General features: G+C 47.1%; 1 protein-coding gene across 1 annotated transcript; it reads right to left on the bottom strand.

Moving 5' to 3' along the window:
* Positions 1-4,284: 4,284 nt before the first annotated feature.
* Positions 4,285-10,848, bottom strand: nags (N-acetylglutamate synthase; the record flags this gene model as incomplete). The annotated part of the gene is made up of 9 exons (XM_080776487.1): positions 4,285-4,426; positions 4,601-4,783; positions 4,961-5,132; positions 5,453-5,633; positions 6,754-6,979; positions 7,544-7,801; positions 8,661-8,800; positions 9,289-9,402; positions 10,456-10,848. The coding sequence occupies 9 exons, from the start codon at positions 10,846-10,848 to the stop codon at positions 4,285-4,287; spliced, it is 1,809 nt and encodes a 602-aa protein (XP_080632613.1).
* Between the last annotated feature and the right edge of the window lie 338 nt (positions 10,849-11,186).

Raw genomic sequence — 11,186 nt, 5'->3', positions numbered from 1 at the left:
CGCAATTCTGGCAAGGACTTCCCGTTTGGATCCTTCATCGGACACGATTGCTCCAAGATATTTGAAACTGGAGACCTTGTCCAGTGACTGTCCGTTGACTTGGATGTCTGAGCATATGCCGCTGACGTTGTTGGTCATCATTTTTGTTTTCTCTGCGTGGATTTCCATTCCATAGGCTCGGGAAGTGTTGTCAAGCCTTTCCACTAGGCTGGCAAGTTCTTTCTCTTCTCCAGCTAGCCCATCAATGTCATCCGCAAAGCGGAGGTTGGTGATTGGTCTGCCTCCTATGCTGACAGTTCCTTCATGGTCTGTCAGGGCATCCGTCATGATACGCTCCAGAAAAATGTTAAAGAGAATTGGTGAGAGAAGGCATCCTTGGCGCACTCCAATTGTTGTCCTGAACCAGTCTCCGATAGCTCCGTTGTAGATAACTGCGCTGGTAGCTTTGTTGTACAGTTGTTGTATGACATTGACAAGGTTAGGGCTGATGTTATATTTCCTCATGGTCGCCCACAGTGCAGCATGCCATACCCGGTCAAAGGCTTTCTTGAAGTCAATGAACACGTGGTAAAGGTGTTGTTGATGCTGCAGATATCTCTCGCAGATAATCCTCAGGTTGAATATCTGTTCTGTGGTGCTCCTTCCTGCCCTAAATCCAGCCTGTTCTTCCGCTATGATTAGTTCAGCTTGAGGTTTTAACCTATTCAGCATAATTTTCAGAAGGACTTTGCTGGGATGGCTGATGAGACTGATGGTGCGGTAGTTTTGGCACAGTTGAAGATTGCCTTTTTTCGGAAGTGTGATGATGAGTGACTGTGTCCATGATGTGGGCCATTCACCACTCTGCCAGATTTTATTGCACAGGATGGTGAGGGTGTCGATCATGGCATCTCCCCCTGCTTGGACGAGCTCTGCTGTGATGTTATCTACTCCAGCAGTTTTTCCTTTTTTCAGTGCTCGGACTGCTGCCACAACTTCTTCACGGAGGATGTGAAGCTTGTCTTCTTCCTCCGTGGATTGAGGACATGTCAGGACTGTTGGATCTCCGTTTGCCGTGTGGTTGTAGAGGTCAGAGCAGTATTCTGTCCACCTATCCAATATGTTCTGTTCTTCCGTTAGGCTTTCACCGGTCTTGCTCTGAATTGCAGAGACTCTGGTCAGTTTTGGTCTTGTTAACTCCTTAACAATTTGATAAGCCTTCTTGGTGTTGTTGTTGGCATTCAGGCTGTTCTCAACTTCTTTGCACTTTCCCTCAATCCAATTCTGTTTTGCTGACTGCATGCCTTTCTTAATGCTCTTGTTGATTTCTCTATAAGCATCAGAACCTTCAGGTGTGTTCTTACTCTTCTTCAGAGCTCTCCGCTTGTCACATAAGTCTAGCAGTTCATTGGTGACCCAAGGTTTCTTTTTTGGGCGGAGTTTGCCAAGGATCTCAGTGGCAGTTTCGGTTATGACTGTGTTCATTGTGGTGGTCATGTTATTGACATCAATTTCTTCTGAGCCTAGGATGAGCAGTGGTGCAAACCTCCCTCCTATCATTGCCTTGAAGGTTTCTGCAATCTCAGGGTCTCGTAGTTTGTCCAGATCAAACTTCATTCTGGTGCACTTGGAGCTGTTGATCTTTTTCAAGCGTAGGCGGAAAGACATCAGAACGAGGTCGTGGTCGCTCCCAATGTCCGCTTTTGGGAAGCTGCGTGTCCTCCCGGTGTTCACGCTTGAGCGAAAGCGCTTCTTGACCATGATGTAATCGATCTGGTTGTGGTATTCTCCACCGGGGCTGTGCCAGGTCCATCGTCTGGAGGCCTTATGGGGGCCAAGTGTGTTCACTAGCAACAGGTTGTTGTACCTGGCGAACTCCAAGAGCCTTAGGCCTCTGTCGTTGGTCTCGCTGTTGCCATATGGACCACATGTGTCTTTCCAGTTTGTGTAAGCATCCTCTCCAACCTTCGCATTCCAGTCTCCTTGTACTATCATGATGTCTTTCTTCTTTCTTATGTCTAGCAGTAAATATAAATATGTTTACGGTAGGTTATGTCTAGCAGTAAATATAAATATCATGTTTATGGTAGGTTATGTCTAGCAGTAAATATAAATATCATGTTCATGGTAGATTATGTCTAGCAGTAAATATAAATATCATGTTTATGGTAGGTTATGTCTAGCAGTAAATATAAATATCATGTTTATGGTAGGTTATGTATAGAAGTAAATATAAATATGTTTACGGTAGGTTATGTCTAGCAGTAAATACAAATATGTTTATGGTAGGCTATGTCTAGCAGTAAATATAAATATCATGTTTATGGTAGGTTATGTCTATACCAGTAAATATAAATATCATGTTTATGGTAGGTTATGTCTATACCAGTAAATATAAATATCATGTTTATGGTAGGTTATGTCTATACCAGTAAATATAAATATCATGTTTATGGTAGGTTATGTCTATACCAGTAAATATAAATATCATGTTCATGGTAGATTATGTCTAGCAGTAAATATAAATATCATGTTTATGGTAGGTTATGTCTAGCAGTAAATTATAAATATCATGTTTATGGTAGGTTATGTCTAGCAGTAAATATAAATATGTTTATGGTAGGTTATGTCTAGCAGTAAATATAAATATCATGTTTATGGTAGGTTATGTCTAGCAGTAAATACAAATATCATGTTTATGGTAGGTTATGTCTAGCAGTAAATACAAATATGTTTACGGTAGGTTATGTCTAGCAGTAAATACAAATATCATGTTTATGGTATAGGTTATGTCTAGCAGTCATTAGAAAAACAACGCGCAGTCATAGAGTTTGGAGAAGCGCTGGTATTTATTTATTCCTTGTCTTCTGTAGACGAGGAATGAACAACACAGTGGATGTTCCTGAACACACTGGTGGGAAAAGATGAGGTCCCAAAAACCCAGTTAATTATTACGTTAATGTTGTTCTCTGTTAGGGTGTAACGATAATAGGAACTGCATCGAAAAATCGATTTTGATTTCAAGAATCGAAGTATATAAAACATGAAAACAGACTATGTATCGTATTGAATCGTTTTGCTATGCAATTAACCCATTCTGAACGGGAACCCATATTGGTGTTAGCATCATGTTATGCTTTAGCTATTGAAAAATAGCAGATCTACAAGCTCATAGCGCGCCACCGAGTGGCGCGCTACGAGCTTGTAGGTCTGCTATTTTTGAAAAATCGAAGAACGACTGACATTTTTAGAATCTGATCTCGGGTCAGAATGGGTTTATCAGACCAGTGTGTGTCCAGTGGAAACCTCTTATGAATCTGATCTCAGGTCAGAATGGGTTAACCCATTGTATCAATACTACATTTCTGTTAAAATGTATCGTTACACCCCTCTTTTCTGCATAACTGTAGTTCCCCCAGATCTCCAGAGGGTGGCATACTGTATGTCTGTTTCCTGTTCAGGTTCCCATCGCTTCATCTCATTGGCTCAGGCAGCAAGTTTTGACTGAGCCAGAGACCAATAAGACACATTCTCATTTGGTACCTTTTCAAACCGTTCAAATGTTGAGCCGCAATCAGATGAAGCTATTAGAAACCTCACACACACACTATATGACACTGTTTACTTGCGCAAGCAGAGAGTGCAAGTACTGTGGCTGGCTGTGTATGGTATGGTATGTAGGCATGTCCTCGGTGGTCCCTGATTGGCTGTTGATTAACGTATGATGTATGTTTGGTGATCGGCTGGGTTGTATGTATGTATGTATGTATGTATGTATTTGGTTAAAATGGGTAGGGTTTAAAAAAAGGCAAGAGTTTGCTCTGGTGCACTGGCCTAAAAGTGGGTCCTTAAAAACTGCTAAAACTTCTGAAATGTATGCATGTAGATATGTATGTATGTATGTATACTGTGTAGTATTTAAAAGGGGGGCTTTTTTGTAAAAAGCCCAGCCCACCATACCTTAATTTATTTAAAAATACTCCAAGATAGGGTTACCAGTGAAGGGCAAAATGCCTATTCACTGGGGACTATGCAAGGCAGAGGTGTCCACCCCCCTGAGTCCAAGTTAGGCTAGACCGCATACCTATGTATGTATGTATGGTCCCTTATTGGCTGTTCAAGGTGATGTAACTATAAGGATTTATAGAACAGCAGTTGTAATATACATTAGTTAGTAGCAGTACTTGAGCGCTCTGCTTGTGCAAGTAGGCCATTACCTGTGTGCAAGGAGCACGTTGGCACCTCGACAGAGTGCATTTCTAGTTAGATTTGTGGTTTTATACCAGCGTAATATGAAATGAAGAGTCAAGAGGAGGAGGTGGTGAAGGAATCGGGGAGCTTCTTGGCGTACTCCACCAGCTCGTAGGAGTCTCTCATGTCTGACAGACCGAACCAGAACACGGTCCATTCTCCGTTCACGAAGCTACCGTCACAATGTTTAAAATACCTGAGAGGAGAGGAGAGGAGAGAGGTTAGAAACTACCGTGTTTTTTTACAGTGTATTTTAAACTAATGTTTAAAATACCTGGGAGGACACTTTTCGTTTAGTTTTTCTTATTATTAATTATTTGATCTGCCCAAAACTCTGCCTGCATGCGTGCGTGCGTGCATGCATGCGTACCAGGGGTTGATCTTGTTGCTGGCCTTAGACCTCCAGAACATTCTCCCCAGGTCATGGCGGATGTTCTCCCAGAGGATGTGACTCGTTCCCTGGCCTTGTTTGCTGCTGCTCACCACAAACTTCTCCAGGTACAGAGTCCCACTGGAGACCGGCTCCCTGGTGATGATGGCTGCTGCACTGTACCTGAGGCGGAAAGTTATTGATTCATTGATTGATTATACTTCATAGTAGAGATGTATCGGTATTGGTAAAAGTATCGGATCGGCCCCTTATTTGTAATATCGAGTCATATCGGTATCTGTGAATATGCCAGTCTAACCACCGATCGGACACGATGTGTGTGTGTGCGTGCCCACCCACCCCTCAGACAGGTAGACAGAGTGGAGTCTCCCCTCCAGCGTGGTGATGTAATCGGACCTCAGGGTCTTCTCAAACGTCTCGTTGATCAGAGACAGAAGACGAGACACGTCGATGCCTTCCAGAGAGCTGTAGCAGTGGACCGGGTCCGTGGTCTTAAACAGGGTCCCAGAACCTGAAACAGAACAGTGTAGCAGTGGACCGGGTCTGGGGTCTTAAACAGGGTCCCAGAACCTGAAACAGAACAGTGTAGCAGTGGACCGGGTCTGGGGTCTTAAACAGGGTCCCAGAACCTGAAACAGAACAGTGTAGCAGTGGACAGTGGTCTGTGGTTCCCAAACTTTTTCATGTCAAGGACCCCCAAATTGACACTAATCATCCCACGGACCCCCAGTTGAAACTATATGCCAGGGAGAAAACCCCCATAAGAGAAGATTTTTACGGCTCTAGCAGTATGTGTGTGTGTGTGTGTGTGCGACCCGTGCGTGCGTGTACCTTTGTGACTGAACAGTTCCGTCAGCAGTGTGTTCGCAGACGTGATGACAGCGGACGATTCGATTGGCAGCTGGTTGAGGAGGGCGGAGACGGACACGAGTCTCCGCCTCTGAGAGGGGCGGAGCCAATCCACGCTGGACAGACCGGGAAGGTCAGCTGGAAGAGACACTAGATCTAACACCTGGACACACACACACACGCGCACACACACACACACACACACACACACACACACACACACACACATGCGGTACAAGGTTGTACTTTATTGTTCCATCTTGTGTACAGGTACATAAGAGTAAAACATGAACATCAAACACCAATCACAGCAAACAAAGGGATAGAATAAAGCTTGCAAGAAAGAGCAAATAAACAGTAAAAAATATATAATTTATGTGCATATTTCCCCTCACTTGTTTTCAAGTGAGAGACAGACGGGCAGCAACCACGTGTCTTGTTTCTAACCTATAATGTTTCCAGATACATATTTCAGCGTGCTGATTACGTTTGCAATGAGTAATACACTGTCTGGACGTCATCTTGAATGAGACTAAAAACTGAGTGGTGTTTGGTGGAACGATGCAGCGATGGGAATCAAACTGAGTGGTGTTTGTTGGAACGATGCAGCAATGCAGGGAATCAAACTGAGTGGTGTTTGGAACGATGCAGCGATTAAATCAAGATTTTCCGGGCTGCGTTACGTCATCATGCAGCTCGTTTTTTGTTCAGTTAATTCAAATTAGATTTTAACACATTTGATCCCGTTGACAGGTATACTCGTCGTGATTAATTAATTATCCGCCATGCGCGGGGCGCTCATGACGAGTATAGGTTTGTTTTAAGGCGTTTGATATCGCTGTAACATTGCCACGCTATTTTCCTTTTTTGATTGCTATGCACTGTTATCAGGGCCCCGCCCACACTGTATCCGTTTCTCCATAGCCATTAGCTTCTGTATTAGCTGCAGCCTTTGCACACTCTTTTCTCGGAATCTACGCCGCTGTCCGTGATTTTGAACTATTCTCTGATGTTTGGAGGTCATTTCTGATTATCCGGTGATCGCGATTGGAACGTTTTCTAGAGCAAGGATTGGCCTTATTTTGCTCGGTAGCATTAACGCTAAGACTTTAGCATCCAAGACGGAAGCCAAAAGCGGATGCGTGTCATAGCCTGAAATCACCGGCACCGTTCCAGCCAGCAGGTGGCAATCATTGTGTAAATGGACTTTTGACAAAAATGTATACACGAACACTCGCACGCACACAAGCACATGCACGCACACACGCACACAGATAGCGTACCTTGCGCGTGTCGTGCAGACCCCCGGTGTCGTTGAGGTACATGACCTTCAGAGGTCGAAGGGCGCGGGCCACGGCCGCCACCACCTCCACCGAGTCCAGCGCGGCGGAGCGGCCGTCCAAGCCCCGCCCCACCGGGCAGACCAATGGGATCGCTCCGCAGTCCAGGCTCCACTGCAGCAGGCCCGTATCCACGGCGACGGAGGAGGAGGAGGAGGGCGGGGCCGACCTGTGGCCGAGGGGAGGGGCTAAAAGGTTTAGTGGTTCACAACCAGTGGTCCCAAGCTCTCCAAGGCTCTCCAACGTTGACGCACTGGGTAAGAGGAGGGACTGCAGGCGGACCCGTGGAGTTATGACGAGGAAACCCCCGTGCAGCTGGTCTTTAACGTTGAGCCCGTTTGCACTTCCGCATTTTGGGCACGAATCGGAAAAATGCGGAAGTAGACGGTTCTTCCGGGTGCTTCAAAACGCATGGCTATCGCGACGGTTCAGTAACGGGAATCCAGAGAGCGCGTTCTGGAAGAAGGTTGGGCAACGCAACCGTTGGCTTTTGAATAGGCCGAGGCCAGCCAACGTTCCATATCAGCTTCTGAACATTCTGAGGACGGATGTGGACGTGTGCTGCTGCGTGGTGGGAGATCGGCTCGTCCTGTCTGGAGGATACTCGTACAGCGTGAGTGAATCCCAAGTTCCACAGGTCGATCTGTACGTCCTGGACTTGAGTCCTAGCCTGAAGATGTTATTTAAGCTTGCGTTTATTCGGCTCGGTCTGAATCAGTCTGGACTACCACACAACGTCAGGTTGGAACTGGCAGCCATGCCCCCGTGCACTACGGACTCACGGCCGCGCTCATAGAAGGAGACACCGCTTTCTACATCTGGGGATGGCTGTCTTACATCTACAACCAGCTCGATGCGTTTGACCTGGTCACCCACAGGTGGTCCAAACCCAGGGTGTCCGGGACCGTTCCAGCGGAGAGGTACGGCCACTCGGCCTGTGTCTCTGGGAAGATCATGTTTATCTATGGAGGATGCACCCAGGCTGGACGCACTAATGCCACGTACAAGTTGGACACCAGCACAATGGGCCCAATAACGTAACCTTCAGTATCGTAACGTATCAGCTTCTGAACATGTTGAGGACTGCTGTGGCCGTGTGCTGCTTCGTGGTGGGAGAGATCGGCTCGTCGCGTCTGCAGGGTACTCATACAGCGGAAGCAACCAAATGCCACAGGTCGATCTGTAGGTCCTGGACTTGAGTCCTAGCCTAAAGACGTTATGTAAACTAGCGGTTATTCGGCTCGGTCTGGAGCAGTCTGGACTCCCACACAACGTCAGGTGGGAACTGGCAGCAGATATAAATGAAATCGACACCCGTGTGAAGTGAGGTCTATCTTTCTAGGTCTATGATAGAGGCGTCTAGAAATTTCTGTCTGTGGAGATACAGACGGCCCAGAGTCGAAGGAGGAGTCAACCTTTCTGTGTCTGTGGAGATACAGACGGCCCAGAGCCGAAGGAGGCGTCTACCTTTCTGTGTCTGTGGAGATACAGACGCCCCAGAGCCGAAGGAGGCGTCTGCCTTTCTGTGTCTACGGAGATGCAGACAAAATTACTCAAAACAGAATTGATTGGCCACCCCCTTCTGAGCCCATGACGTCTTTAACGACTTATTCTAAAGTGTCATACTCGCTTCCACTAAGCGTAGGCGGGTGTCGTTCCGTAGGAGACTATTTCATTACACAAATTTCCGATGCCCCGCAGTTAGCATATTAGTGCTTCTAGCAGCACAGAAGGAGCTCCAGAATGGCTCAAAGATGGCGGATCGGGATTCTGTGCCAGAGCCTCGCGTTTCCATCTGGTGTGCATGCGCGGCCCAGGGAGACTTTAATTATTGACCTGTCTTGAGTTACCTGTCTTGGGGGAGGAGTTTCAGGAAGTTGTGTGCGGAGAAGAACGGGATGACATTGGCTGACAGTCTCTGCAGAGCTTCACTCAACATCTGGCATTCTCCAATCAGAGAGCTGCTCTTCCTAAGCTCCTCCTCTTCCTCCTGAGTGACACATCCATCAAATCAAATCAACCTCCATTTATATATCGCACATTTAACACAACCCAAGTTGACCAAAGTGCTTCACAGGAAAAGATATATAAAATTAAAGAACTAGAAATGCACAATGTCGATGTGCCAATTTGTGCTTTGTGGACGAGCAGAGCACGCAACCTACTGCTGTCTCCTGTCAACTTTGTCATCAGTAATTCAACAAAAATATAGTATAACAGGGCCAAATAAATTGCATTAAACATTGCTGCAGGGCGGGTCTTGGCGCAACCCTATCGGCATTTGGATATAGGCGTTACCTCCACATGGGTTTTAAACGTTAGCGTCCTATTGGAGGATGGCGTTACCTCCACACTCTGTCCCTCTGGAGGATGGGTTTTAAACGTTAACGTCCTATTGGAGGATGGCATTACCTCCACACTCTGTCCCTCTGGAGGATGGGTTTTAAACGTTAACATCCTATTGGAGGATGGCATTACCTCCACACTCTGTCCCATCACCACCACAGGTTTCATGTCCATTCTCTGGAGGAAGGACAGTCCAAACGCCAGGCTGTGAACCATCTCTTCATGTTGGAACACTGTCCTGTCCACCTAGGAGACAATTAAGGAGACAGGCTGTGAACCATCTCTTCATGTTGGAACACTGTCCTGTCCACCTAGGAGACAAGGAGACAGGCTGTGAACCATCTCTTCATGTTGGAACACTGTCCTGTCCACCTAGGAGACAAGGAGACAGGCTGTGAACCATCTCTTCATGTTGGAACACTGTCCTGTCCACCTAGGAGACAAGGAGACAGGCTGTGAACCATCTCTTCATGTTGGAACACTGTCCTGTCCACCTAGGAGACAAGGAGACAGGCTGTGAACCATCTCTTCATGTTGGAACACTGTCCTGTCCACCTAGGAGACAATTAAGGAGACAGGCTGTGAACCATCTCTTCATGTTGGAACACTGTCCTGTCCACCTAGGAGACAAGGAGACAGGCTGTGAACCATCTCTTCATGTTGGAACACTGTCCTGTCCACCTAGGAGACAAGGAGACAAGGGAAGGAGACAGGCTGTGAACCATCTCTTCATGTTGGAACACTGTCCTGTCCACCTAGGAGACAAGGGAAGGAGACAGGCTGTGAACCATCTCTTCATGTTGGAACACTGTCCTGTCCACCTAGGAGACAAGGAGACAGGCTGTGAACCATCTCTTCGTGTTGGAACACTGTCCTGTCCACCTAGGAGACAATTAAGGAGACAGGCTGTGAACCATCTCTTCATGTTGGAACACTGTCCTGTCATAATCACTGATTTCACACTTGCTGAATATAGCTGATCTACAAGCTCACAATGCGTCGCAGCGTGTCAGCATGCAACCAAGTGTAAAATGACTATTATACTGATACTAATTATACTGGATCTCTTGTCCACTAGTCCCTTCCTAACATTTTAGTCTAGTTTTTATACGTCGACGTAATCGTCAGTATATTTAGTCTTATAGTTTTATTCATCATAGCTTAGTTTTCATTTAGTTTCCATGTAGTTTTCCTCAGTAGAAAAAAGGTAGTCGACGAACACTTTTCGTCATAGTTTTAGTCGACAAAATCAACGCTGGTGATGGGATGGGGTCGGGACGATATAGTAATCAGCGTTACCTCTATCACGGCAAAGGCCGGCGCCTGGGCGGAGCTGGCCCTCTGGAACTGCGTCAGCCAATAGCGCGCCTCGCGCGGGTCCCCGCCCACACGGCTCAGGAACGTCTTGACGTCGCGGTAGATGAGCGGCCGGCCCGCATAGTCGTCCTCTGCTGCCCCCTCCTGGCTAGAGGAGGAGGAGGCGGCGGCCCGCAGCAGACCACCCGGTCTGCTGCTGCTGCCCGCTCCGCTAGCCGCGGGGCTCCAGCTCAGCGAGCGCCGCGGAGGCAGCGCGGCGTCTAGTGTCCTCCTCTGGGGGCAGCAGTGAGGGCGTCGGGGCGCGACGCTGCCCCCGGTGGTCGGGGGAGGAGGACGAGGGGACTGGCCGTGGAGGTAGCGCCCCGCCAGCGCCATGGCTCTGCAGGAAGTAGTTTAATTTAGTAAAAGTAGCAATAAAGTAGAAATGTTTTTTTTTTAAACATCACACCGGTGTGAAGTGAGGGGCACTCTTTATCGTCATGCATCACATTCCGTGCTCAGCCAATCAAATCATCACAACTGTCATTCCGGCCAATCGCTTTTGCGGTGTTCACTTTTCTGCCCTTTTCTCGTATTTGCCATTGCCAATGAAAGGAGAAAGTATGTCTGCCAAATATGACCGAAAGTAAAAGTATGCAAAATGTTTGAAAATGGCAGATCTACCAGCTCGCATCGGAGTTGTACTGCAACGCGTTGTGAGCTTGTAGATTGAC

Source organism: Protomyctophum bolini (genome assembly GCF_963924005.1).
Source record: "Protomyctophum bolini genome assembly, chromosome: 11".
NCBI lineage: Eukaryota > Metazoa > Chordata > Actinopteri > Myctophiformes > Myctophidae > Protomyctophum > Protomyctophum bolini.
The sequence above is the reverse complement of the archived record's forward strand: the minus strand, read 5'-3'. Positions and strand labels throughout refer to the sequence as shown.